At 50.7% G+C, this 27,387-nt stretch overlaps 8 protein-coding genes across 8 annotated transcripts; 4 read left to right on the top strand and 4 right to left on the bottom strand.

Moving 5' to 3' along the window:
- Positions 1-183: 183 nt before the first annotated feature.
- On the bottom strand, positions 184-3,841 carry T069G_09801 (uncharacterized protein; the record flags this gene model as incomplete). Its single annotated transcript, XM_056177011.1, has 5 exons — positions 184-1,108; positions 1,172-2,796; positions 2,845-3,159; positions 3,228-3,643; positions 3,712-3,841. The coding sequence occupies 5 exons, from the start codon at positions 3,839-3,841 to the stop codon at positions 184-186; spliced, it is 3,411 nt and encodes a 1,136-aa protein (XP_056025489.1).
- Positions 3,842-4,377: 536 nt separating this feature from the next.
- T069G_09800 (uncharacterized protein) lies at positions 4,378-6,702 on the top strand (the record flags this gene model as incomplete). The annotated part of the gene is made up of 3 exons (XM_056177010.1): positions 4,378-4,492; positions 4,550-4,717; positions 4,793-6,702. The coding sequence occupies 3 exons, from the start codon at positions 4,378-4,380 to the stop codon at positions 6,700-6,702; spliced, it is 2,193 nt and encodes a 730-aa protein (XP_056025488.1).
- Positions 6,703-8,689: 1,987 nt separating this feature from the next.
- T069G_09799 (uncharacterized protein) lies at positions 8,690-9,606 on the top strand (the record flags this gene model as incomplete). The annotated part of the gene is made up of 3 exons (XM_056177009.1): positions 8,690-8,906; positions 8,972-9,515; positions 9,582-9,606. 3 exons carry the CDS (start codon positions 8,690-8,692, stop codon positions 9,604-9,606), a joined length of 786 nt encoding a protein of 261 aa, XP_056025487.1.
- A 2,077-nt stretch (positions 9,607-11,683) lies between these two features.
- Positions 11,684-14,599, top strand: T069G_09798 (uncharacterized protein; the record flags this gene model as incomplete). Its single annotated transcript, XM_056177008.1, has 1 exon — positions 11,684-14,599. The coding sequence occupies one exon, from the start codon at positions 11,684-11,686 to the stop codon at positions 14,597-14,599; it is 2,916 nt and encodes a 971-aa protein (XP_056025486.1).
- A 1,620-nt stretch (positions 14,600-16,219) lies between these two features.
- On the bottom strand, positions 16,220-17,210 carry T069G_09797 (ribosomal protein l22p/L17e domain-containing protein; the record flags this gene model as incomplete). The annotated part of the gene is made up of 4 exons (XM_056177007.1): positions 16,220-16,378; positions 16,443-16,630; positions 16,754-16,967; positions 17,208-17,210. 4 exons carry the CDS (start codon positions 17,208-17,210, stop codon positions 16,220-16,222), a joined length of 564 nt encoding a protein of 187 aa, XP_056025485.1.
- A 780-nt stretch (positions 17,211-17,990) lies between these two features.
- On the top strand, positions 17,991-19,188 carry T069G_09796 (fibrillarin domain-containing protein; the record flags this gene model as incomplete). The annotated part of the gene is made up of 4 exons (XM_056177006.1): positions 17,991-18,111; positions 18,186-18,310; positions 18,391-19,054; positions 19,133-19,188. 4 exons carry the CDS (start codon positions 17,991-17,993, stop codon positions 19,186-19,188), a joined length of 966 nt encoding a protein of 321 aa, XP_056025484.1.
- Positions 19,189-19,832: 644 nt separating this feature from the next.
- On the bottom strand, positions 19,833-21,549 carry T069G_09795 (cytochrome p450 domain-containing protein; the record flags this gene model as incomplete). The annotated part of the gene is made up of 4 exons (XM_056177005.1): positions 19,833-20,257; positions 20,311-21,076; positions 21,132-21,257; positions 21,316-21,549. The coding sequence occupies 4 exons, from the start codon at positions 21,547-21,549 to the stop codon at positions 19,833-19,835; spliced, it is 1,551 nt and encodes a 516-aa protein (XP_056025483.1).
- A 2,843-nt stretch (positions 21,550-24,392) lies between these two features.
- On the bottom strand, positions 24,393-25,010 carry T069G_09794 (nitroreductase family domain-containing protein; the record flags this gene model as incomplete). Its single annotated transcript, XM_056177004.1, has 1 exon — positions 24,393-25,010. One exon carries the CDS (start codon positions 25,008-25,010, stop codon positions 24,393-24,395), a length of 618 nt encoding a protein of 205 aa, XP_056025482.1.
- Between the last annotated feature and the right edge of the window lie 2,377 nt (positions 25,011-27,387).

Below are 27,387 nucleotides of genomic sequence, written 5' to 3'. Positions count from 1 at the left end.
GAATCTGTGAATATGATGGAGGCATCGCATGAGTTCTGGACTTTATATAATATATATTCATGCACATATATTTCGTTCATTCATATAGACAATCACCTCAATAATCTCACAACCCCTAACACAACGCCATCAAATCGCTCTTCATAAATGAAAAACACGCTCTCCATCCCGTCAAAAAACATCTTACTCCTGCTCCGACGCCTCCTGAATCGTCGGCCCCTTTTCCTCCATCTTGACAACATAATCATAGTTTACTCTCAAGTTCTCCGTGCCGCTCAGAGCCCTAGTCATCATAGCCTCTTTCTTCTCCTGCACCAGCCGTCGCAGAGCCCCGATGAGGAATCCAGCGATAATGTCAACTGACCACCGGTCTGGGATGAGGGCCAGCACGTCGTCAATGTCGAACCACCCGCTGAAGCGGTCGAGTAGAGCGCTCGTTTGCTGGACTCGGTCGCTGACATCATCAATGGCTAAAAATTCCCTGAGGACGACTTGGAAGAGGCGGCGTTGCTGCTCTACTTCGGGGATGCTGTCGCGGCGGCCTTGGATGGGGGAGTATATGGTCGCACCGCCGCGGAGGCAGTAGGACACGGCGGTATCATAGTCGCCTAGTTTATGAACCAGGAGACGTAGAGCATCTTCGTGTTTGCGCTCTCGGCCAGCAATGATGATGGTCTCGGGAACGAGCAAATCGTCCGAGAGGTTGTCTGTGCGCTCCCTGATGGCAGCAATGTCGTATTCATGAGGCCCGCCTAGGAGTTGAAGAAGTCGAAGCCGGCTTTGCCAGACCTCATCATCCTCGGGAGCATTCTCCGTCAAGAAGTGCCTGTACGTTGGCTTGGGACTCTGTAGAGCTTTATAGGCAGAATACGCGGCCAAGACGCGATCCCGGCTCGCAGGCGATTGAAGATCGTCAATGACAATCTGTAGATAGTACGAGATGAGCTCGTTGACGTAGGTTTCGTAGCCTTTGTCGAACACGAGGTGTTCCAGATAGTATTTGACTGCACCGGGAGCCTCCGCACGCAACAGCTCTACGGCTTTGGTGGGCTCAAACTTGGATTTGCCTTTGTCTTCTGCAAAGACTTGCACACCTAGTTTGGGGTTTCTATTGGCCAGCCACAGACCATATTCTTGTACAAGCGCTTGGTTGCTGATCTTGGTAAGATACTCTCGTACCCTCTGTTCACCGTCTGTCAGCTCTTGAGCGTCGTCTTCTTCTCCTTCAAGGACACGCTTCCAAGTGGCTAGCACCTCAGCAGACATCTTGCGGCTTTGATATAGTCTGCTCAGGGCAAAGAACCTGTGGTACGACTCCAAGAGACCAACGGCCCGGTCGAAGCAATCCATGCCGCCGTCTACCAGCGCACCCAGCTCCGCTCTGACAGCACCTCCCTTTCCCAGGCCCTTGGGAGAGTGCCTATCAAGCTCCAGTAAGACGAGTAGCAATGCTGCATCTACAGTTCGGAACACTTCAGCCTCGACTGATACACTCCCGAAGCCCTTCATCTTTCTCCAAGCCTGCAGATAGCGCCTGAGGAAATGCAGAGTCTTGAGCTGAAGACTCCTTATGCCTCCTTGATAGAGCGTTTGGAATGCTGGACTTGCTAGAAACGCTTCCGGCAACTCCTTTACGCCGCCATATATCCAAATGCCTCGACGGCCCTCTATAATTTCATTTCTTACTCCTGGAATCAGAGACAAGACAACTCTTGGGTCAAGTTTGCTTTCCACAAGAACCTCCTGTAGAGCGTTTAGCTCCTCATCAGAGAACTCTCTGTCTGGCGTGGAAAGGAGGAGGTTGATCAGGAGAATTACTCCAGCCTTTTGTTGTATATAGCCAAATGTGGTGAACTCAAGCTCTGTGCTTGGGTCACGGTCTCGAATGATTGATAAAACCATAATGATTGCACGCTTATCAATTTCCTTCGTGTCGTTTTGCTCTGCTAACCGGGCAGCCTCTAATCTCTTGTCGAGTTGTACTATCAGGGGATTCCGTGCGGCCCACCAAATGCGGTTGCCACGCCATACAGCGACGCGGGTTTTGGATTTCGACAGCCGGCGAGCAAACTCTTCTCCTTCTACCGTTCGTGAGGCCTCCCACCCCTCTGGAAGCGGCTCTCCATCCTGTGAGTCGAGATCGCGTTCAAAAAGCTCTCGCTCCTTTGACAGCTGCTCTATTGAGAGATCAGCTCGAGAGCCTGAGGGCTTGAGGGCAGATGCTGCTGGGGGGGATAATTCAGCCGAGCTTGGGAAGGGTATGAATTTTCTCATGCTGAGTTTCTCGATAACATCATTGGACTGAGTTTCCTGACTGCTGACGACGGCACGAATGCCGTATGGCCCGGAAAGTTCTGAATCACCGGCTTCTAACCACTGTTTTTCGGGATGCGCTTCATTGCCAGCACTCCAGCGTTGAATTTCTACGCCGCTGTGAGAAGCGCCATTGATATCCTTTGTCATGGCGGCAAAGACATAACCGTCCTCATCTTCTGTTGAGGCGGCATCATCTGTTGAATCGCTATCAACCACGACTTGTTCTGGATAAATGTCAAACGTGATTGTTGGTCGTGTAGGATCGCCGTCAAGATTTATAAACATGCCAACGCCAGGATCTGACGGATTGGTGCCCATAACGAGAAGGAACTCTTCTGGGGTCGGCGAAGCAATGTGTGGTTTCAGTAAAGCTGTCACAGGCCGTGGCGCCGGACTGGAGGATGGAGGAGGTGCAGGCAGGGGTTTATCAACGGGCGGCGGTGTCGAGCTCTGCTCTTCCGGGGGCCTAGGGCTTGATGGCTGCCCAGGGGGGGATAACGTTTGAGAGGCAGGGAGACGCGGGCTTGCTGCTTGCGACTCGGGTTTCGGCGAATCTACTCTGGTGGTTCCCAGGCTGGCACTTCGGTTATGGCCTTGCGAAGTGCCTTGCGGCCGGTTCTGGTTTGAAGAGGCACTTCGACCAATGCTGCTGCCTGCGTCTTTGGCAATGTTTTGAATATGCCCGAATTCTGCAGAAGAAGAGTCCTCTTCCAATGACGAGATATTCATGAGAGGAATCTTTAATTGGCGATTAACATCGATAAGGGCGTAGGTCTTTGAATCTGCCACGCAGGCAATGGAGTCACGCCGGACAGAGAGGGTGCTGCCGAGGAAATCGATGTTCTGGAACATGTGAGCCATGAGCTCTCCAGCTGTGAAGGTAGTCAGATGACGGCGGCTACAGAACATACCTTGACGGCGCGAACGTCCTCATCGATTTTAACCACCTGAATCTTTCTATTAAGCGATAGAAGGATTGCGACAGTCTCGCCAGTGTTTGTGACGCCATCGCCTTGTCCCGCCTCATTCAAGTCGATACCACCGATCCAACCGCAGTTCTTGACTTGCTTTGCGCCAAATACGGGGCTTAGCTCTGGGAGGGAATAAAAAGTGACCGTTCCGTTGCACAATATACACGCCTTGCCAACTCGAGGTAATAGGAGGATCTGCTGTACACCAGGTCGTGAATTGGTGTTCTCGGCGAATGCAGGCGAGAGCCTGGAGGCCGGGATGAAAACCGGGCGCCCGGAAGTATCGGAGGGATCAGGCGGGATGCTGAAGAAATGGAGAAGCTCCGAGGCAGAAGTTCCAACGTAAAGATTGCCGTCTGCGCCGGATACCGTTAGCATTTGGCATGTTATAAGCGGCATGGTTGAGACCAAAGAGGGCACCAACCGAAATACTCGACGCAGTTGATCTTGACATCGTCCTCAGAGCCATCTGCAGACAGCGGCACCGAATCTACCCACGGCTGCAGCACATATGGCCCATCTTGTCGATCCGCGGTGATGCTGGGCGAGGCCATGGTGGATGACGATGATGCCCCTCCACCAGGGCCATTGGATGTCATGACAGAGTATCGTTTGCTGGCGGTGTCATCTGGACACCTGGTTCATATTGTCTGGAGACTAGAGGCCCCAAGACGGAGGATCCGGCGAGCTCAGCGTTTTTGGTCTGAAGAGGGGAGAAGGTCTTAAAGAGCTCGTGTTGGTGACGAATGCGCCAGCCTTCCGTCCAAGATGGAAACTGCCGAGCTTAGTGCAGGCGAGGCTGAGGTGGGGCACTGCCAACCCCCTGTGACGAGCCATTAGCAGTACAAAGAGGCACTGTTTGCACTGTAATTACGGGGCACTGCGCCTGAAAGCTGGCGCAAGCAGTTGCAGCTCTGGCTACGTCAATCGTTTCACAACACGCTTCAAGCCCGATCCTCTACAGCCATTGGAGCGCCAACCCTCGCTCCCTGAAGAACACAGCACAAGCTCTATAACTCAATGCATGGGCAGCTGATCGGCTTCTCTCTTTGGTAGCCGCGGAAACAACAAGGACAGCAGCTCAGGCATCATGTCCAACGACGCAGAAGGGGCTGCAGCTGTCTCGGCAGTGGCGCAGAGTAGCGGCCCTGAAGCTGATGCTGGAGGAGGAAACAAGTTCTCTCATGCCATTTCGGCGTGGCGAAGTACGTGAGCTATGGCGAGCATCAAATGGAGCTGTGTTGTCTAACCATGATGCGCAGATGTCGACCTGACTACCTTGATATCCAACCTGGACAACACGGCGTCGGAAATCGTCACGTACCAACGAGACTCGACAGTGCAGCGCAAGGAGCTGGCACAAAAGACAAAGGACTTTAGGAAGTCAGATGATGCTACAAAGTTGACAGAGATCAAAGGCCTTCTCAAAGGTTTGCTTGCTCCCATGCCGATGGCGCATGCGTTTCAAGTATGAATGGATAACGGCTAACCTGGTGCTACCATAGCATACCAAACCTTTATCGATCTCCTCACGAACCACTCCAAATCGGTCAACTCGGCGTTTCTAAAGGCCTACAGCTCGCTGTCGGAAGCTCCCGACCCATATCCATTGTTAGAAGCCTCGGTAGACTCTATGCTGGTATCCGAAGATACACTACCAAAGATCACAGAAGAAAATCAGCACCTACAAAAAAGCGTCTCGAAGCTCACGGCGCAGCTTGAAGAATCCGAGTCCCGACTTCAGACCGAGCGCGCCGCTCGCAAGGATTTGGAGGATAATTTGGAAGGCAAGGTGAAGGAAGTGGAAGCGTCGTGGACCGCTGTACTGGACGAGAAGACGGATAATTGGGAGGCCAAGGAAAAGACACTGGAAGACAAGATTGCGAACCAAGAACGTTTGCTGAGCGAACTAAAGGCCAACTACGAAGTCAATCAGCGGCTAGGAAAGGCAAGCGGCGATGACCAAGATGGCCAGCGGAATCAGGCCTCGAACGCGGAGCTGGAGATGCTCCACGCCGATTTGGAGAGGACTAGTTCTCGGCTGGCCGAGGTTGAAGCGCGGAATGAGCAGATGAGACTTGAGCTTGCCCAGGCCAAATCAACAAGGCAACAGACCTCAACGTCCCTGGAAGATGACCCCGGATACATGCGAATGCGCTCGGAGAATTCGTCACTGGTGCGCAAGCTGGAAGCAGCGAGGGTGGAGAAGGAAGGGTTCAAACGAGACATCGATGGCAAGCTACGGTCGGTAGAACGGGAGGTAGCGCTATTGAAAGAAGAAAAAGAGTCCCTCAAAGCAAAGGTTGACAAATGGGCCGACTACGAGGAAGTCAAACAGGAGCTCGAAGTCCTCAAGAGCATCGAATTCTCGACCGGCGACGACGATGAGGCAGCGCAAGACCTGGAAGGGATCCCTAGCAAGGGAGACACGCTAGAGAAGCTCTTACTGGCGCGAAACAAGAAACTCAATGATGAGCTCACGATTCTTCGGGTATCTCACCAGGACCTTCAGCGCAGATTGGAAGATCTACAAGAGGAGCTTTCGAGAACCAATGCCGAGCTGGAGAAGGCCCAGAACTTGAACGAGAAGCTGGAGAGCGACCTAGAGAACCTTCAGGCAGAGGGAGCGAATGCTTTCCCATCTGGCGCATCTGTTGCCGGCACCTACATCACCCGGGCCCAGGGGCGCAAGGGAAGGATCTCACCCACATCCTCCATCATCAGCGGAATAGATCCTCGGACATCATTGGGGGAGCGCGAGCCAATGGGAGGAGGATCAGGCATCCTCCCTATGGTGACAGCACAGAGAGACCGCTTCAAGAAGAGGAACGCTCAATTGGAGCAGGAGCTTTCAGAGAGCCACCGTGCGGTGCAGCAGCTCCGACAAGAGGTGGCCGCTCTACAAAAAGACAACCTGAACCTTTACGAAAAGACGAGATACGTCTCGACGTACAGCCGAGGGGGGGCTACGACGTCATCCTCATCGGCCTACGCGACGAATCCTAACCCGTCGACGGTTACCATTGGCGGGACAGGAAACCCGGGCATGGAGCTGGATCGGTACAGAAAAGCGTACGAGTCCAACATATCGCCGTTCGCGGCATTCCGCGGCAGAGAGTCGGCCAGAGCATACCGTCGCATGAGCCTTCCTGAGAGGGTGGTCTATTCAATCACGCGCATGGTATTAGCGTCGCGTACAAGCAGAAACTTGTTTGCCGCGTACTGCGTGGCACTCCACATCCTTGTCTTCTTTTCGCTGTATTGGATGGGCACGGCGGACTTTGAGAGGCATGCCAGCAACTTCGGCTCATCGGCGGCGGCGGCAGCAGCAGGAGCTGCGTCTGGTGGAGGGGGAGTAAGTGGAGGAGGAGGAAGTCATGGGGAATGGCAAGAGGATGGATTTGATGGTAAATAGTTGGTGTTCATAGGATTACGGTAGTCGAGCGTTGGCTGGGCTGAGGACGATTCTTTTGGATATGGTATGTACTATGTATATTATACACGGAGCCTTGTTTTCCTCTATTTGCTTTTGTTGGAGCAGTGCGCTTTTGAAAAGATGACGGGTATTGTCGCCGAGGGATAGACAGTGACTCTGTAGAGCATGAGGAGAATGCGATGTGTGCGCGTGCTGCTGCATGGAGCGTGTGATATTCAACACGCGTATCCATCTCATCAACCACTGGGTACTGTAATATGAAAGGAGCATCATTCCATATGAGCCAAGCATACACTACGTGGTGCTATTCATGTTAGACGCCGGCCGTTGAAGGCGGCCCAAAGAGGGGAACAAAGGTGGGATATATTCATTCTTCAGATTGGTGGTGTAAGTAAATCCATGCCTACCTATTGGACCGAGAAGGGAATAGCCAAGCTCTTCGTCTTCTTTGCATAACGCGATAGTCAAGGTTGTAGCGCTAAGGAACTTTTTACTTTTAATCATGCCTACTACAGAAGATAGGTCAGATAAAAAAAGATTTGCCCAGGGTAGTGTAGAGATGTCGCGTGGGTGGGCGATTAAAGAGATCGGAGAGAAGACGAAAGGAGGAGACTTGATTGGCCTGAAGCAAGATCTCCCAAGATTCTATTTCTGGATGGTGGGTGGATTGATTGGATGCGGGCAGAAAGAAGAATGAAAGAAATGGTTCGATTTTTCTTTTTAAGGTGTTGGTTTAACCGCCGCGTTTTGATTGCCGGCGGGCCGAAGGAAGAAAAGGTGTGGGTGCTATTTTAGTGGGGGGAATGAATGGATAGATGGGCTGCTTTGCTTTTGGAGGTTTATTGGTAGTTGATGGGTTTGGATGCGAGCTGAATGATGATGGAGATGGAGATGAAGGTGTAGATCAAGATCGAGATGACGATGGATGGATTAGTTGTGTGGGATTGTGATGTAATGCTGAATCAATTGTGTGTGAAGTAGATACATTGGTATGGAGAATGTCTGGCTGTCTTAGACTCTCGTGTACAGTACTTACACAGGCTCTGGATGACCATGCAATGGATTACATTATTCTAAACGCTCTCTCAAAAAACCCCAAATAAATTACGCCAAGATGGCTATTCGTATACTTCATCTATATTATATTGCCTCCACGGTATCATTCACTCATCTCCAGTGCAAAAATACTCCAGCATCAATATCAATGCCTGCATCTCTACCAGCCCGGGCGCCTAAACCGCTGCCCTCGAGCCAATCGCATCCCTCCCCTCCCAGCATCCCTGTCCAGCGCGCCTCATCCACCGAAATGTCTCGTCCAATCAACCTCCTCGGCGGCAAAACAACAAACCCTGTTACCGTTACCTTTTGCAAAACTCTTTCGTCGCCTTTCCCATTCCCGGCCGTCTTGCTCATTTCCCGCCATCTTTTTTAGTTATCTAGGCCTATTCTTTTTTGGCGCCGGATCGGAATGGCGGCAAACGGCCCAAGCGAGCCCAGAGCGTCCGAAAATGGCATCATGTGTAAAATAAGTGTCCCGCGTTAATGTAGATTTGCGTGAGACATGGGGGTGGGTGGGATGGGAGGGGGGAATGTGTGTTGGCTTATAAGAGAGGTTGGTGGCCGCATTGTTTCGGGAATTTCTGGCACAAACACACCACAGCTTGAATATCTCTTGCATTATCACCATTTCCTTTTTTGTCTTTTTCCTTTTGTCAGGGTCTTTTTCCTTATTTCCTAAGTGCGAAGTCTATTTTCCTTGCTCGTTCGATTATTCGGTATTGCAGTCAAATTGTATTTCTTCGACATCCGAAAGCAACTGAATTACTTACTACCCTCGTCGGCTGGTCCTTGTTACGATTGTCTCGCTATCTTCCACCAATCTGGTTATTGGATTTGAACCTGGTCTGGATTAAAGAACAAAAAAAAAAAAAACATCTCCACCTCATTCTACACACACACATACACAATGCGTTCATCAACCTTCCTGGTATCATCACTGGCCGTCCTTGGAGCTCACGCTGCCCCGGCCCTCCCCAAGCTTGATCTCGACAGCATTAAGAATCCGGCGGTTGCGTTGGACTCTCTATCAAGCTACTTCAATCTCCTTGCATCAAAGGTCCAGCTCTCCAAGGTACAATCGGTGGCACCAGTATGCGACCTGTCCAAGGCCCAGATGCCCACGAGTAAGTCTCGATGTTTCAAACCCCATCTCGGCCGACATGATGACTGACAAGCGACACTCACTTAGTTGACGGACTGCTCCCTCCATCTGCAGGCTTGACCGTCCATCACGTCGCCGTTGGTCGTGGCACTCAGAACTACACTTGTGATGCCAGCAATCCCGATGCGGCTCCTGTTGCTGCCGGCGCCTTGGCCACTCTTTTCAACGTCAGCTGCATTGCGTCCATCAGCCAGGATCTGTTACAAAAGGTGCCCAACATGGCCGTCAACTTCAACTACGACGCAGCCACTGCTGGCCCGCTCGGCCCAATGACGCTGCCCATTTCTGGCCACCACTTCTTCGTCGACAGCACAACGCCCTTCTTCAACCTCGACACTACCACCCTGGACCTTGGTACGGTGCCTTGTGCGAAGAACGGCAGCGCCCCTGCTCCAGCCACTGGGGCCCCAGGACCATCAGGCTCAACTGCGGTTCCGTGGCTGAAGCTCACAGCCAAGGATGGCGCCACGGGCAGCATCAAGGAGGTGTACCGGGTTAACACGGCTGGAGGCAACCCGCCGGCTACATGCCAGGGCCAGCCAGCCAACATTGAAGTGCAGTACTCAGCAGTGTAAGTCACCATCTTGTCCCTGATTCCTGTTACGACCATCGCAGTGCTGACATGACTTGCCTTTAGATACTGGTTCTGGGGAAGCAACTAAGAAATGAGCAGTGAGACGGTCGAGAACGGCCACGACGAGTAGAGGGCGGTCATCTTGTTTGGACATTCGGGTTTCAATACACTTGTTATTATTGCCTGGGCTTCATATAATCAGCCTAGTAGCATATTTCATTAATTATCTGGGGGTTGGTTAGCGTTTCATTCTTCAAGGAAAATTGATCGAGGGTTTTGCTGGATGTATATACGAATACATGTCAATACCTAGCTTGCAGCACTGAATAAATTGAGTACCAAAATCGATAGTCAAGGCGCGTAATCTCGGTGAAAATGTGTGTAGGATCGATGTGATGCATGGGCAACATGAGATGCAATTGGCCGTAATTCATGACTAAGAACGCAGAGGGGCGAGTGAGGCAGATAACGGGCTGCAGAGCTTCACCCGCTGTGCGAAATTGGCTTGTACGTACCTGGACCATCATACAATTAATTAGGACAGTAATAGACGGGATCGTAATTGGTGGTGATCACGGGCTCAGCTGGAGAAAAAGGCCCGAATTTACATCGTTTGGAGGTGACGTTTGATGAGCTCAGGTAGCTTCGGTGTCGTAGTTGGCTTGTTTGCTGCCATCGTATTTTTTTGCCTGGGTTTGCCTTAATCGAATCCTGCAAGAAGGCAAAAAAGAAAAGAAAGAAAAGAAAATAAACTTGGGAAGAGTCTAGACCAGCGGAAAGTGAGGCTGCTAATCCACTAAAGAGGGACTCAACAATGAGTAAAATCCCCGTATGGTTGATCAATTCCGTGATGGTGTTGAAGCAAGCAGCTTGCCGACCTCATCCAGGCTAGCGTGGCTTGAGTTGGTCGAGATGTGCCTGTACCTTGGCCCGCACACTCGCCAACCAACGACCACCGCAACTGCCGTCCAGACTGGAGTACCTGTACGAGCACAGGCCGCGCCCAACAATGCTTGGCATGCCAGAGGCCACCCGGCCCTGGTCCGCGGCCCCTAGCGGAGCCACTAAGCGGGTGCTCTAGCGGCAGTCGAGCCTCTATTTCCCAGGGCGAGGTCCCTCTGTAAAAAGTTGAGAGGCTGCTAGCACGGGGGCTTGAGGGGCTTGCTAGCACGGGCTCCGCCTCCGCGATGCGGTGAACCCGGATGATCACTAGTGCCGGGGCCCGCCTTGGCCTTGCCAGTCTTAGTCGATGCACAAGTAATATCGGGGCCATCACAGTAATCAGGCGATCCGATCTCGTCATATTGGAGGGATCTGTGGATGTTATCGGGACTGACTGATGCCTGGAGCAATCCACGGACCAGATACGAGTAAAAAAAAAACGCTGGTGTGCTTGGCTGAGAGGCGAGGCTCTGCTTGACTGGTGAAAGGTGATCTGCAGTCTCCCCCTTGTTGCAAAGTCTAATCTGATGTATTTTGGCCACTACTGATAGCAGCACGAACTTAGATAAGGGATGGATTGATGAGATGGAATTCAATTCATCGGGGGCGCCTTGAAAACAAATACATGATATTTTGATGCAATAGAGGTATTGCCTATGTTGTGTTGATACAGCACCGCAGTGAATGCCTGTATCATCTATTGGTTCTCAACAGGCAACTTTGGCTGCCTTACAAGGTTTTGATGTCGGTTGTTTGATCCTTTGCTCTGCTCCCTGCCACCTCTCTCGCCTGCATGTACAGTATGTTGAACTGGCTTGTTTGCTCCGTGTCCAGCCGCAGCTCAGGTCAACAACTGAGACTGTGGAGCTTCCCGACACCCATTCATTCACTGAGAGTCCTGGTGTTTGTCTCAGAGAAGAGAACCAACGCATAATGCTCCGTACTGTACGTAACGAAGCCTGCCTGGCTGAGGCGAGTGTCTCACATCTGATATTACTACTGCTCCGGTACAGGCATTTTGGTGGCATTAGTAAAGTTATGTCAAGTGAATTTGGTCGCCTCTCAGAAGAAAGAAAAAGGGAGGATCCAAGTCTACCAAGCCCCCATCCGGTGATCCTAGACTAGATTTCTTTTTTCTCTTTAAACTCTCCCTTGTAACATCACTCCTTCAACTCTGTTCCAATACAATCACTGGGTCGATCGCGGGCAAACAAACATAATCAATGCCTCTGGTTGGCACGGCCCTGTCCATCGATAGGCTGCTGGGGCTGCACCTATTCGACAGCGCATTCAGCGTGGCTGGCCAGAAGGTCCGGCCGCCCATTAGCGCAAACAGGGCCGCCAGCACAGCTACAAATCGCCCCGCAGCGACATCTGCCTTATCCACCTCTTCTTCTTCTTCCGCATCATCTTTCTACTCATCGAGAACAAGTTCATCGTCACACTCATTATCATCAGCTTTAACGCTACTCGGCTTCATCGCCCGCAACGCAGAACCATCTTCAGAAGTCCCTCATCCGCCCGGTTCGACGGCCTCGCCGCTGTCGTCCCCCATCGCAACCTGGCCAATGGCGCAGCTACCGGTCGAGATTTTTGAAATCATCACCCGGTATCTGAGCCGGGCTGATATCCAGGCACTTCGTCTGGTGTGCCGAGAGTTTGAGGCCAAGGTCTCAGCCCAGTATTTCCGCAATGTCGTCGTGCCCTTCCGCTCGGAGCTCTACACCAATCTCGACCGTGATGAGAACAACGTCATCGCGTCCCGCCTCTTTTCCAGCGGCATGCGCATCTTTGAATCGTTTGGCCCTCACATCCTTCGCTTTGCCCTGTCGCTCGAGCTAGATGAGTTCACGCTCGCCTATCCTCCCGTCAAGCCCGCCCAAGAGGCTGTGCCCGCCTTCTGGGGCATCTATCGATGGCCCCATGAGACCTATCATCGCTACACGGATCTCGAGGGCCTTGAGCAGACCGCTGATGAGACCGACAGCATGAAAAAGGCCCTCCGCTGCCTGACCAAGGTGACCAACCTTGGCCTCTGCTGTGATGCCGGTCTAGGCTTTCTTGTCGGCCCTGATCAAGCTCAACGAAAGATCAGCAACCCTGATCCCGTCTTTGGTACCCGAGACTGGCGTCCAGATAGTCGCTCCAGGAATCACGAGGCAACGGTTACCGTATCTGACTTCAACGGCGTGCCCCGAGATCTCACCAATGCCACCGCTCAGCATGACAACTTCAAGCGTCGAATTCTGGAAAAGATGATTTCTGATGCTGGCTTCGCTGGCTTCTATGTCCACGAGGCTATTGACCTGCTGCTCGAAACAGAAGGCGTCACAATCTCCAACATCGACTTTGATGAGCGTGAGGCCATCGTCGTAGAGGAGCAGCCGCCTCAGCCACAGCAGGCAGCAGATCGAGATCGACGTCACACCCGTCGGGGCGCACATCGAGGCTTTAACCCACAGCTCGCTGCACAGCAACAGATAATGCCAACACTCCATGCTGCACCGGTTCTGCAGCACCCGCAGCCGCCTAATAACCATCAGCTCCATCAGCTCCAGCAGATTCATCCTCCGCAGCTCCAATTCCACGTGCCCAATGCCATGGGCATGGGCATCCAGTGGGCTGCAAATCATCATGCAAATCTGCCTCCTATGCCTCCCCGCTTCCGCCGAACTGCTGACATCTTGGCTGAGCGGGAGCAGGCATCGGATCCCAATACCCGCCAGCCTCTTATCCCGACTAACCTCACGCGGGCCCAGAAAGAGCTGCTTCTTGAGCTGGAGTGGGCGCATCGTGCCATGATCCAGTCCTATGTCATCAGCATCATCGACAATGCTGGAGATGGCTGCTTCAGAAACTTGACCAACGTGACCATTGCCAAGATCCCCAGCGCTCACATCCATATTCTCTGTCGCGAGGAGCTCTGGGAGAGTTTGCCCTGTGTTAAGAACGTCTCCCTTGCCGTTATTGCTGACTGGAGAAAGATTTCAAAGCCTTCTCCGGGTGTTGTCGCGGATACACACATGTCTCCTGTCGAGGCTGTTCCTAAGGCCTACAAGCTTCTCAATGACTTCATTGGACGGCGGGACACCATTGAAAACGTTCACTTCGAGTGGATATGTGGCGGCGAGTTCGCTCGGGGCCCGTACCAGCGCGGCCAGTATATCCTGCCGGCTCCTTTCGTTGAGTCTGCAGACATGATGAGTGCCCCCGATGGCGCCAAAGATACGGATAAGCTTCTGGCTATGCCCTTTGTCAAGCACTTCTCCTTGAAGAACTGCTGGGTCTCGCCCCATGTTCTTATGCAAACCATCCGTTCCATGGCGCTGCGCTCCCTTGACAAGCTGGAATTTGAGTCCGTATCTCTTTCCGGGCCGCCCGTTTATCCTCTTCAGCCAGGCAACGTCCCCCAACCTGCTCTCGACGATGGCGGCATTCCGCCCGCATTGTTCCAGGGCCTTGTTGGCCCCATGGCTGGAGGCCCCGTTGCACCGCCCCCCATGTTCCCTCCAGTTGCAATGCCAATGCAGATGCTCTTGCCCGAAGAACAGCAACCCGAGAGGCTTGCAATGCCAGACCTCTTCACATGGTCTGGTTTCTGCGAGCACTTTAGCCCCAGCATCAAAATGCGCTACCTTCCCCGTTTCCGCGAATCGGCCGGTGTGGATGGTGATACAACCGTCAGGCCAGAGGAGCTTTCTCTACCACACCCCAACAAGGATTCTTTCCTGCCATGTGCCGACCAGCTGAATGGCGATGAGGCTCAGTACAACCTCAGTTCGATCTCTTTCAAGTCTTGTGGCTATGTGTTTATCGACCTGCGCACTCTCGAGATTCGAGCTCTCCTGCCACCAGAAGGCCAAGCTGCTCATGCCTTTGCGAACAGCCTTCGCCATGACATGTTTCACTCTATGCAATACTGCAAGGATAAGCTCCTCGGCCGGATTTTGCCATATATGCTGACGTCTGAAGCGAAGACGCTTGAGCAAATTTTCCTCATGGATCATGGCTGGAGCAAGGTGTATCCCAGTCACGTTTGCGATGATGCTATTGCTGATGGTTTCGAAATGCCTGGCTTGGGACGCTTTTCCGGCACCCTTGCCAGGGTTGACGACAACCAGGTCGAGATGATTGGATGATTCTTCCCTTCAATATTTCTTCTTTATTCTTCTTGTTTGTTTAAACAGATGGCTTGCTTATTACCCTATGTCTTTTTAATTGGCTATTATCTATTGATACGAGCTCATGATGGATACAAAGTCTCAGAAAGAGGAGAAGAGAAAAAACATTCCAGGCATCTCCTTCTTTTCAATATTCGACAAAGTTCCCCTTCTTTTCTCTCCTCTTCATCGATTTCTCTTTCTCTTTCTCTTTCTCTTTCTCTTTCCTTTTCTTTTCTGCGCGGCAGCATCTTGGTGGTATGCTCTTGATTTCTTTGGCATATGCGCATCAAAACACACGCTCGGGAAGGCCACCTGACTGGTCTGAGGCGGGATTGCCGTTGCTTGGAATCATTCTACGAACAGATAAACGTACAAAAAAAAGATACCCTTGGAACTGGAACTATGATTCATGCATATGGGACCGCCACTTTCCTCTTCGTTGTGTACTGCATCTTGACTTGATTGGCCTTACACACTTCGATCAAACATGAGACGAACATTTGACTCGAACGAAAACTTCTTTTCTTCGTCTGCCTTTTTTTCTTTTCTTTCTCCAACAAGATAAGACGGTAGACTGTCAATCTTTTCGCGTTGACACCCGCTGTTCTTGTCTTCTTCTCTTTTTTCACTCTCATCATGGAGTGTTTGCTATGTATTCAGGATTTTACTCTGGAAACGAGGGTGGATATGCCCCATTTTTGCTGGAATACAGGATCATTAACGGTAGGACTATGAATGAATCGGCTAGATGGATCAGCCTTATAGACAAAAGATTGCTTATTGGAAGGGGAAAAAAGGTACACGTTTGTGTTGGTTTCGCTTATGAGAATTACGGCTCGGGACAAGGCTGCAAAGGGTGTTGTGGTCCTTGGAAAGGACATGTGATGAGGCGCAGGAATTTGCTCTCGTATGTATGCGGGGAGGCTGCCTATTGTATGTGTGTTGGTTTGATTTGATGGGGATCTAGCTTGATGGCGGCAGTGCTGCAATATAGATTGACTCCCTCGATTGAGAGTACGGGATTCTGTGTGAGCAAGGGCATGCATGTCGTGGAGTGAGATGTCCAAGTCTAGAGTTGGAATAGATGTGAGCTGTAGCTGTGTGATATATGTACGGAGTAACGAGAGGGGCAACAGGGGGCATGCTTCATACATGGCAATCGGCCGTAAATCACATTTCATCGCTGTATCATTCACATTTCTCACATCTCATGACGTCAGGCACAGCAGGTGAGTTTTGTGATTTTTTTGTTTTTTGATTTCATTTCATTGATTCTCGTCAAGGATGAATCGAGGCCCTTGCGAGAAAGATAAAGAAGATTGCTTGCATTGCAAATTTTTTATATTCCCTTAAAAAGATGCCATGCAACGACACACTCCCTTCCCCCGTAGCCTAGCCATACACCAGGAGATGAATAAAGCCACGAAAATATTTCCTTTTCTTTGCACCCATTGCAAAAAAATACCAAAAGACACTTCCTTTTGCCCGGTACGTGTTTTTTGTTCAGACGCTATTCTTCATCTCGTTTAAAAAACAAAGCCCATTTGGTTTGAAGAAAAACCGGCCTGCCCCCCCTTTCGTCCATTCGCCACCGATTTATGCGGCAGTGATGGCCTTGCGGGTGCGGGCGGCGCGCTGGCGGGCGTTGAGGCGGAGAGTATCACGGCCGGCAACCTCCTCAGTCTTGGCGACAACCTCGTCACCCTCGGTCAGGATGAGCTCGATGTGGCAGGGGTTGGACATGTAGGGGTTGATCTGCAATAACTGTGTTAGAGTGCCTTCGGATTCACTTTGTTTTTGTCGTCGGGGTTATACGTACACGACCGTGGGCACGGTATGTCCGTCTTCGCTGCTTGGGGGCCTGGTTGACCTGGATGTGCTTGACAACGAGGGCACCGGTGTCGAGGCCCTTGGCGTCGGCGTTGGCCTCAGCGTTCTTCAGGAGACCGAGCAGGAACTCGGCGGACTTGACGGGCCATCGAGCGCGGGAGACACCGAACTGCTTGCCTGTTCAAGAGGAAATCCATCAGCATGACCATCTTATATGAGAAAGAAACCTCCAAGCAAAACTCTCTTTTCGAGATACGTCTGCCAACCCCATCTCCCCCTCCAAAAGTTCGAATGTCGTACCTTGGGCAGTGCGGCCAGTGCCACCGGCATATCGTCGCATGGGGACGGCCTCCTTGTGCTCCTTGACGTTCTCGAGGAACTGGACAGCTCGCTGCAGCTTCCAGCCGTTGATGGCCTGGGCGGTCTCGCGGGTGTTCTTGAAAGAAACTCGGAGGTAGGCACCGCGGGCGCGGGCCGACTTCGCGGGCTGAATCTCGTGGGCGGCGTATCGAACCTGTATTTCGAAGGGCGAGAAAAAGTCAGTCACAGCCGTTTCTTATCCCCAATTTTCACACTCGTGGTATAACAACCACGGTGTTTTCTCCGTCCATGATGCTCTCTCTTCTCCCAAAGACTTTCGACCAAAACAAGGAGCGCAATTTGCTTCGACAGCAATCCAATCCTGACAATCCAGAGTTCCCTCCTCTTTCCGACAAGCCTTCGAAAGCATCAATCTGGGGGGGTAGGCACTCACCATCTCGACGGCTTATGTGGTGGTGACTGATTCGACGACGTGGGTTCGCGGGCTGAAGTTGAGAAATTCTGAACTTTTGCCCTAAAGCGCTGGCCAGGACCACAATGTTCGCTTACCTCTTCGGGAAGTGTTAGGGTTTCTCTGCCCTGGTCCAATCAAGTGGCGCGCTTCAACTTGGCAGCAAACGCAACAGGGAAAATTGGCAGAGACAAGCAATCAATTATATGAAAACGATGAGAAAAAATTGAAGATTATCTTATTTACTGAATTGAATGCTTTTGAGCAGATGGCTGATTGAAAGTATCAGTGAATTGGTAGTTTTTGTCATGATTTCAAGCTTCTCATCACACATTCATCTCCAAGTCACATGACCTTCAATGATGATTCAGCAATTGATTCCCCCACGTGATCGTTGTCGAACTTTTTTTTTTTTTTTTTTTTTTTCCAAAACCCATTCGGAACAATGTCGGTGCGTTGGACTCCATAATGAGAAAAGCTCTAGCCAATAATGGCCAAAAGTGGGCTCTGCGACTAAAGCTTCTTGCGAAAAGCTTCAAAAATTTCTTTCTCGCCAGTCTCTCAGAAACAACCGTGTTTGGCAGACCCGATACAAAGGCAACTTGGGCGTGTTGACTCAACCCAGGCACCTGCATTCCCATACTCTTGCGCGCTGCTCGGTTCAATCTTTTGACCTCGCAGATCTTTACCTTGCGCATTTCTTGCTCAATCCCTTCCGAAAGGCGATCCCAAAACTTTTTTCCACTCTATCCCACTATCACACACATGGCGCCTTTCACTGCTCGAGGTGGTCGTGGCGGCGGTGGCCGTGGAGGAGGTGCTCCTCGCGGCGGACGTGGAGGCTTCGGCGGTGGCCGTGGCTCTGCTAACGGTGTTCGAGGACGAGGTATGCTATTCTCGTCGTCTGAGAGATGCTTTGCGATTTGAAGACGCTTTTGAGGCTAACAGGCGACATCACAGGTGGTGCTCGAGGTGGCCCTGGCGGTCGCGGCGGCCGTGGCGGCCCTCCCCGTGGAGGACGAGGTGGCCGCGGTGGTGCTCGCGGCGGTCCTGGTGGCATGAAGGGCGGTGCCAAGGTTGTCATTGTATGTTGAAATCCTGCCCTCCAGATGCTGACTTCTGGTTCCAAAGAGACAAGTTTTGACTGACCTGTTTGCTCAACTAGGAGCCTCACCGTCACCCCGGTGTCTTCGTCGTCCGTGGCGGCAAGGAGGACGGCATTGCCACCCGCAACCTGACCCCCGGCGAGTCCGTCTACGGCGAGAAGCGCATCAGCGTTGATGAGACCGTCGAGAACAGCGACGGCACAAGCACCACCACCAAGGTCGAGTACCGACTTTGGAACCCCTTCCGAAGCAAGCTTTGCGCTGCCATTGCCGGTGGTGCGGATGACATCTACATTCGCCCCGGCTCTCGTGTTCTGTACCTTGGTGCCGCCTCTGGTACTTCCGTCTCTCACGTTGCCGACCTGGTTGGCCCTACCGGCTTCGTCTACGCCGTTGAGTTCTCCAACCGCTCTGGCCGTGATCTCATTGCCATGGCTGCCAAGCGCCCCAACGTCGTCCCCATTGTCGAGGATGCCCGTCAGCCCGTCCGCTACCGCATGGTCGTCCCCATGGTCGACGTCATCTTCGCCGACGTTGCCCAGCCTGATCAGGCCCGTATCGTTGCCATGAACGCCAACTGGTTCCTCAAGCAGGGCGGTGGTGTCTTGATCTCCATCAAGGCCAACTGTATCGACAGCACAGCCCCCGCTGCTGAGGTCTTTGCCAGCGAAGTCCAGAAGATGCGTGCCGAGTCTATCAAGCCTAAATTCCAGCTCACCCTAGGTAAGAACACGCTTAACTTTTATACACGGCCCTCTTTATTAAAAAAGAATGCAAAAAACTAACATATCTACCACTTAGAACCCTTCGAGCGTGACCACTGCCTTGTCGCTGGTCTGTACATGCGCAACGAGTAAAGCACCAGAATCTTTTTTTCGATAAAAAAAAAGCCATGAACGATTATTATATCGGCTTGTATAAAGTCCTGGTTGCCAAAATCTTGTTTACTAGGCTACACGAATGAACCTCAATCAGGCTGCTACTGCATCTAGCTCTTCGTGCGCCGTACGGTTTCGGTTTTAAAGGGATGATTCACTAATGGCATGGGGCGTTCCGGATAAGGGGAATTCTGCTTTAGCTTTGAGCTTTTGTTCTGTTATATAGGGAGTTTTATGCCCAATGCAAAAGAAATGCTGCTACCTTTATGAAGCTCTCTTTGTGGATGAAGTAATTATAAACGTAGTGATGCGTCCGAGTTGATTACGTAGGGCTCTATTTTGTTCCTGAAATACTGTAGAGTTGAGGAAGCCCAGCAATCCTAAAGGGCTATTTTGCCTCATTTGGTCATTAACAACAACTCTAATGCCTTAATAATTCTTACATTATAGGACGTATGATTCAGTTTTATCGAGTTTAAATCTTATCATGGTATAAAAATTTCCTTACACATACATAGCGCTTATTCTACTTTTAACCCAACGCCATGCCATTAACGCCCGGCAATCCAGTATCGTATGCATATATACCTGGAGCCCTATGCTTTTGCCCTTTTTATTTACTATTAATTGGCCAACTGTCGCCGTCTAAATTCAAACTCGGCCTTGGCGTCTGGTCCTTTAGTCATAACCATCGCCATAGGCTTCGGTCGCTCATCGCCCTTCTTCAGCCTCACGTCGTAGTTGATGAGGAAGAATGCTAGAATAAGCTTAATCTCATTTCCAGCGAAAAATCGACCAGGGCAAGCGTGTTTTCCTGCACCGAAATTAAGGTTCGTATCGTTCAGGGATGTAAACTGCCAGCGGTTACTCGCTTCGGCCGATTCTTGCCGCATGTGGTAAAAACGTAGCGCATCAAACTCCTCGGGGTTGTGAAAAAACTGCTCGTCGACGGAAATACCAGCCTGGGGAGCCAGGACTCTTGTTCCTGCGGGCAAGTGCGTGCCATCAGAAAGGTCGATTGGCTTCAAGACTTTGCGAATAAAGGATGCTGTTGAAGGTGTCAGTAACGGGACAAAGAATCATCTTGATAAAGAAACCTACTGATATTGCCACGGAGTCGCTGAACCTCACGCATGAAGCTGTCGAGCTTCTTGAGCTTGGCCATGCTCTCCTTGCGAGCCCAGCCATTTTCCAGTTCCAATATCTGGTAGGCTTCTTCGCGTAGTTCCGCCTGAACCTCAGGGTGTGAAGCAAGATCGGCCATGCATTCAAACAAAAGATTGTTTGTGGTGTGAATCGAAGCGGCTGCCAGGATGAGCTGTAGCTCGGCGTGTGTCTGGACGTCTGCCTTTTCTTCCTCGGGTAGAGCCTCAATAAGCCACTGCATGAGGTCATTCGGCGGCTCATGAAAGGTCGAAATCTCCATATCACGTATTCTTTCCTCAAGCAATGGCTTCAGCATTGACTTTGCGGCCTCTATATCTCGCCGAATCTTGCGCAAGTCTGATACGGCATATTGGGCGACGGGTCGAGCCCACTCCGGGAAAAATTGTAGTTTGATTACGGACATGAAAACGTTGATGGCAAAGTTGATCGACACCTCCATCCACTGCTCGTCTCGGTTCAGAAAGGGTCCGACGAAGGCTCGGCCACTGAGTCGGGCAATTCCACGCAAAGCGAATGGCTGCCATTTTACAGGCGTCCAGTCGTCGCAAGAAGGAAATTCGGTACCAATGTAGTGCTCCAGTTCGACCTTGAGCTGAGGGATCAACTCGACAAGATTCTGAGTTAATCTAGTTCTGACGAGAAGTGAGAGCATGTCGCCGTTGTGACCCGGAGAGAATTTGGTGTATTTCGTTTGAAGAGCCTGTACCACTAGTTAGGGTTTATTGATATGTATGGATTGGAGCAGGGTATCTTACGTCGGCTACGGCCTCTGTAGCACTGAGGATATCCTCGGGCAATCCCTTGAGCTCGGCGATGAACCTTGGAGGAATCATGGCTTGAATTCCCTCTGTCGCCTTGATTTGATAAACCTGGTCTCGAAACTGTATGGGCAAGTAAGTCATCAAGTCTACACATGATAGAAAAGGTATGTAATCTGACCTTGCTGTAGCTGGCAACAATTTGTGACTCGGCATCGAAAATCCACTTCAATTTCGAAGCTCCATAGAAGGGCACACTGAGCTTGCTGCAGTGAGACTTTGGCTTCAAAAGCCATGCTACCAGTAGCATAACGAGGACGGCTACATAGTAGCTGGTCCGCGGTGTCCAGGAGGTAAAAAGTGACGTTGCCTCAACCGCCGACGGAAACGGCGTCGAGTTGGACTGACGGTACATGGCGATTGTGTGCTACAGTATAGAAATTTCGTTAAGCCGAGATGGTGATGGTGAAGGCAAAAAATAGCTGCCAGCCGGCAGAGTATTTGAAGGCCAGCGAGGCTTCGTCATGCGCCTCAGTAAGAAAGTATTCTCCTCAGCTTCGGTTGACAGTAGTTGTTTGCTAAAAGGGCATGCAAGGGAGGGAGATTTCTCTCCTGAAGGGAGATGCAAGGGATAATGTCTAGAATAGCGGTGCTGGCATTTCTCTCTCTGTCTCTCTTGTTTGAAGTGTGTAGACTGCAGACAGTAGGTGGCAGTGAATAGGAGGCACCAGCAGTCCAGTATTACGCCGGAGCATTCGTTGAAAGCCCTAGGAGTGGACTACACCGAAGCAATGGGTCTTAGTTGACTGAGAATGGAGAATTATTCGAGTCAGCGAGCTGTAAACGAATATATCATAAAGACAGATGCAGATGTTGAAAGCGCGATAATGGAGAAGGCGTGAAGCGCGAACAACAAACCAAATCAACGTTTCATTCAACCCCGTCCTACAAAGTAGCCTACTCACCGCATCCTGTCCTCTGGCCTCTGTCCTCAGCCCCCGCAAACAAACCTGCGAAAAGGCAGATCCGGGCGTGTAGCACAGACGGGCGCGTGGTCGTGCAAGCCCATCATCATCATCAGCTTGTCTGAAACAGGGCAAGGCATGTCGCAGAAGTGTTCGGGAAGAACAGCTCCCGACACTAGCGGCTGCCCCAAAGGGAGATTCTTGGTGGCGGCCAGGATGGATTTCGGCCGCTTTCGCTGCGGGGATCATCGCGAAGATCGGGCATGCTGGTAAGACCTAGTCCAAGAGATTGGTTGATTGGTATTGGGCACGTTGATTAGGCGCGGCTTTGCCTTAAAATAGGTGAAGCTGGGATGCGGCGTGGCGATTCGTTTCTAGGCGAGTTGATCTGGCCAGCCCCGTGTTACAGGTCTGGTTCGGGTGCAACAGAATTGCTCCTGAAGCCTCCAGACTAGTGCAGGGGACTAGATGAGATGAAAAAAAGATGCTTCTTTTTCTTGTCTGTGTTTTCCATGTTGTTGATGTTGAGGGAAGAAAATTTCCTTGGCTGGAAACACGATTGTGTCTCTTTCCTACCATTAATCAATGACTTGCAACTGCCGTGTGTCTTGTTTGGTGATGTACTTGTAGCTTCTGCTGACATCATCGGCGGTACAAAGTATCCGTATATGTACCAGCAATCTTCTATCATGCAATACAACTAGGGTTAGGGTTGACAGTTTTTTTAATTGAGCTCAATAATCTTTATCGAGCTACCAAGTATTCACAGAGCCTGTATCTACTTCATCAAGAGTTGCTCTCTGAAAACTGATTCACTAGGAGTAAGCGTCGCGCTGAGAACTACCCTATATGCGTACCGTTGCATATTAGTTACCATTGAAGACGAAAAATGAAACAAAAAATGAAACACAGTCCGGCTGCAAACGTGTCAGTTTGGCTCTATAGTAAGCTTATCTATAAAAAGAATTGAGATTGTTGCTCTCGCTTCTCAATCCGCGTATCGTGTAGTTCCCATCGCCGGTGCACCAGTAGTCGGAGCCAGATTCACGCAGCCTCCAATGATGGAAAGCCTCAACAGTATTTCCCTTTGTTACTACCTAAGTAGATATCCTGTATATTCCAAAAACACCGAGTGCTGCAGTTACCCTTTAGCTGTTGGAATTCCTACATTTCGTCCCAGACGATCCAGCATCGAGATGCCATCACTGCTTCCTTGTCTATTATCTGCCAACTAGAACAACAGTATGATTTCGCCTATATGAACTCCCACATTATAGAACTCACTCACTCAGCCTCGAGAAGAAATCGTCCAAGTAGCACCCTTGTACTAATTTACACATCTTAAACTGGGAGCATCATACCATAGACGTGCCCGCCGCATTCACTCAACTTTTTCATCCCATCTCTACCTCTTGGCAAACGCACACCCCAACGCCCAACCCTATTGAACCAATCATAACCCTAAACCCATTTTCCCATATACTCCATGGACGTGATATTGGGCATCTGTTCAACCGAAGCTCCCAAAAGGGAACCATTTGCCGAGCATTTTCGACCAGGTTCAATTCCGCCATCTCACCCACGAAGGTCTCTCTCCACTTTCACAGGAGCTATTCCCAGAACAACAATAAGCCACCACATAAGCCAACATTGTTACTAAAATTACACGACAACCGCCAATAACCCGACGCCCACTGCAATCAATAAATACATACATATACCCTGGATCCGACTGCCTAGTTGTTTGTCTTTGCCATGTGCAGTTTGAGATTAACTACCATCGGGCCGCATTCCGAAAGACGATTGCCGTTCATTCAGATGCCGGGTTCGTCCACTGTGGATCGCTGCGGACTATTCAGTTGCAGATATACGGATCTACATGACATGAGGCTGAGAATGTGATATCCCAGCAAGGGTTTGAACCTCCCACCACAGTACAAACATTCAAACCGTCGACTATTTGGACAATGTCTGCTATGGCAGTTTACTTGGTCCCTTATCGACTGATTGAAGCCATCTCAACATGCATTCAGTCTGGGACCATGCAATATGAATGAGTTCCTTTCCTAACGGTAAGTCATGTCACAAAGATCCTACTCTCGTCGTCGTTACTAATTCACAAAGATCGACAGTGGCACTCAAAGAAGAAGCAACAGCTCTTAGACGAAATCAAACAAGTGTATATCTCTATCTATGACTGCAAGTCTAAAGATAAGCTTCAAATAAACTCCGGCCGATGCATTCCCATTCATTCCAACTGAAACATTTTTAAACCAAGAAAAGATGATGCCGCTTAAGCACCGTGGACCTTGACACGCTCGTCAATGTCCTGGAACTCCTTGGGACCAGCCTCGCCGGCCTTGCCACCAAAGACAAGCTGGGCATCGAGCCTCCAGTGAGCGGGAACGCCCCAGGTCTCAGCAACCTTGAGGTCGATCAGGGGGTTGTAGTGCTGGAGGTTGGCGCCCAGGCCCTCAACCTCGAGGGCAGTCCAGATGAGCAGCTGCTCCATGCCGAGGGACTGAACGGCCCAGGGAGGGAAGCGGTCGGCGTAGATGGGGAACTTGGCCTGGAGGGCCTTGGTGGCGTCGGTGTCCTCGTAGAAGAGGACGGTGCCGGCGCCGCCCTTGAAGAGGGCGAGCTTGTCGGCGGTGGCCTTGAACTGGTCCTCGGGGACAATGGCCTTGAGGGTCTCGGAGGTGATGTCCCAGAGCTTCTCGTGCTCGGCGCCAAAGAGGACGACGGCGCGGTTGGTCTGGACGTTGAAGGAGGAGGGGGTGTGGAGGGTGGCCTCCTTGACGATCTCGTGGATGCGAGAGGTTGAGATGGGGAGAGTCTTGTTCAAGGGGTAGATGGAGCGGCGGACCTTGGCCATCTGGAAGAGGAGATCGGCGGAGAGCTTGGCGGCCATTGTGACGTTGTTTGTGGGTTGGGTGGTTGTGGTTGTGGTGTTTGTGATGTTGGAAGAGAAGAGGAGGAACGATCCCAAGAGCTGAGAGAACTGAATGGTTGCGGTGTTGTTACTGTTGTTGTCTGGAGTAGAGAAGGGGGAACAAGCAACCAGTGGATGCGAAGGAGGGATTGCTTTATACTAATTTGCCTCGGGCCAGAGACACTACAACGACGACACACAAACACACCCACAAACTCCCGTCAACTCTACCGGATCGGTCCCTCCTACTCAGCAACTTTGCGCCCCATCCCCTGGTTTCGCCGCCCCTCCCCACGCCATCGGAGCAGCCATTCAATGTCACGATACGACACAACCGCAGAACCGAAAAGAATGGACCCTCCAACGACATTAGGCATCATGAGCAAAGCAACATCGGTCCACCCTCACTTCCTTGGCGAGCAATCAGGGCACCATTATGCCATTGCACATGATGGCCGAAGTGGATATTTCCCTGAAGATCAGTCGCGCAATAGTGGCATTTTTCGCTTTCAAAACTCTTTCGTACGGATATCCCAGGACCCTCCGAGGCGGGTGGAGTCCGCTTTGGCATCCGTTATCCGGGTCGAAAAAGCTTCCCTATCTTTCCTTTCCTTGCCGCTTGTTTCCTTTGCTACCGGACCTTTTTGGCTGCCGAAAACACCGGCTTAGACATGGCTGACGAAAAAGATGAATAATTTGGCCAATTCCGCCCTGTGAGCGGCTATTGCGGAATGAGGAAGTCAGACGTCAAAAAATCGGGTTACAACTGAACGGCTATACTATCCTACGACCAGGGGTTTCACAGCCAAATGGATACCCGGCGAAAAAAAGGCAAAGAAAAAAAAGCAAGGATGCCCCCCACTAAGACAAATAGAGCCGCCGCACGCTATCCCACTAGGACAAATTGGAAAAAAAGAAAAGTGTGGAAATACAGCAGAGAGAAAAGTTGATTTCCCACGCTTTGAAACTCGATAAGTCAGCATTTATAATCGCCTTCGTTCGGCCCGCAGTGGGCGGACGAGTGGGCGGACAGTCCGCCTGCAGTAATATGTGCGAGATACGCGGTGGGATGAGAAAAAGAACAGATCACTGTACTCATACGGAGTAGTGAAATGCAAGAAGGGTCCTAAACGACAGATTTGCGAGATGAGATGATCTGCAGCATGGCAAACACATACACGTTCGTATCTCGTATTGCTTTTTTCATGTGTAACAGCGCATGTAGCCCGCTGACTACAACTCCTACTAAGGCAATATTCTGTATAAGGTAATCGGAACTTCTTCCGGACCATGCACTGCAACTCTTTGCTAATTGTCTGTCTGACTTACATCGAACCATCCCTCTAATCACAAATTAGGTACCTCAAGAGAAAAAAGAAGTTCCCACCACTTGCCCGAACCATCAGGTACTTCCCAAATACCCCCTTCCTTACTAACACCCCACCAAATCAAAGTACCTCTAAAGTACATCCTCTTTGTTCCACCTACCCTCTTTTCTCGCGCTCTCGCTCTCTCGCGATTAATCCCAAGTCCGGATACTTCACCATCTATCTATCCGGAGTATCGGAATTAAAAATCACAACACCACATGAAAAAAAGTCCCCGTCTTTTTCCTGAGCGCGCGGTTGAAAAGCTATTTTCTCTTGCGACCCGTCATTGTGTGCTTTTCGGAATTAGATAGGCAGTTAAGATCCTTTTTTTGTTTTGTGAGGCATGTTTTGGCGGTTGTCTTGAATCTTCGACTTGCTAGCGCTAGGTACTCAAGGAACTTGGATACTCGTCCTCCGTAGATGAGTCGTAGTTTGAACATGCGCTCTAACAAACGTAATCACCTTGAAACAAATGCTCAAACTTCAAACTTCAAAACTGGAAAATATATACGATGTCCTATTTTCATAACTTGATAGGTATGCTACTACATACTTCTACTACTACTTCCAAAAAAGAAGAACAAAATGCAACGCCCAATACGCCAACTAACCCCCCCTTGAATAAAAGCAAGAGGGAATTCAATGCCTTTCTCATATGTATACCCTCTCCTATCTCGAGAGCATGCAAAAATCATTTCCCATCACAATGCTCGCCCAAGTCCAACTCCGTAATGCGTTTGTCCTCCCGTACACACATTTCTCTGGTGCTTGCGCGCCGGATCAGTGGTTGTTTTTTTCTAGTATTTTGACTGTAACCTTATCCTGTCCCGTGTTAAGCTTCCCTTTTCGGCAAGCGTTTTTGTCCAATTTGAACATGTGTTTGTTGGTTCTCCCCCTCATCTGTTTTGTTCCTCTTTCGAATGCATAAGCTGGATGGCCAAAGGTGTGAAAAAAAAAAAGACCTCATGCGACAATGTAAATGAAGA

Source organism: Trichoderma breve, chromosome 6 (genome assembly GCF_028502605.1).
Source record: "Trichoderma breve strain T069 chromosome 6, whole genome shotgun sequence".
In the NCBI taxonomy this organism is placed as follows: domain Eukaryota; kingdom Fungi; phylum Ascomycota; class Sordariomycetes; order Hypocreales; family Hypocreaceae; genus Trichoderma; species Trichoderma breve.
Note: the sequence above shows the minus strand (reverse complement) of the source record. Positions and strands in the feature narration are given on the sequence as shown.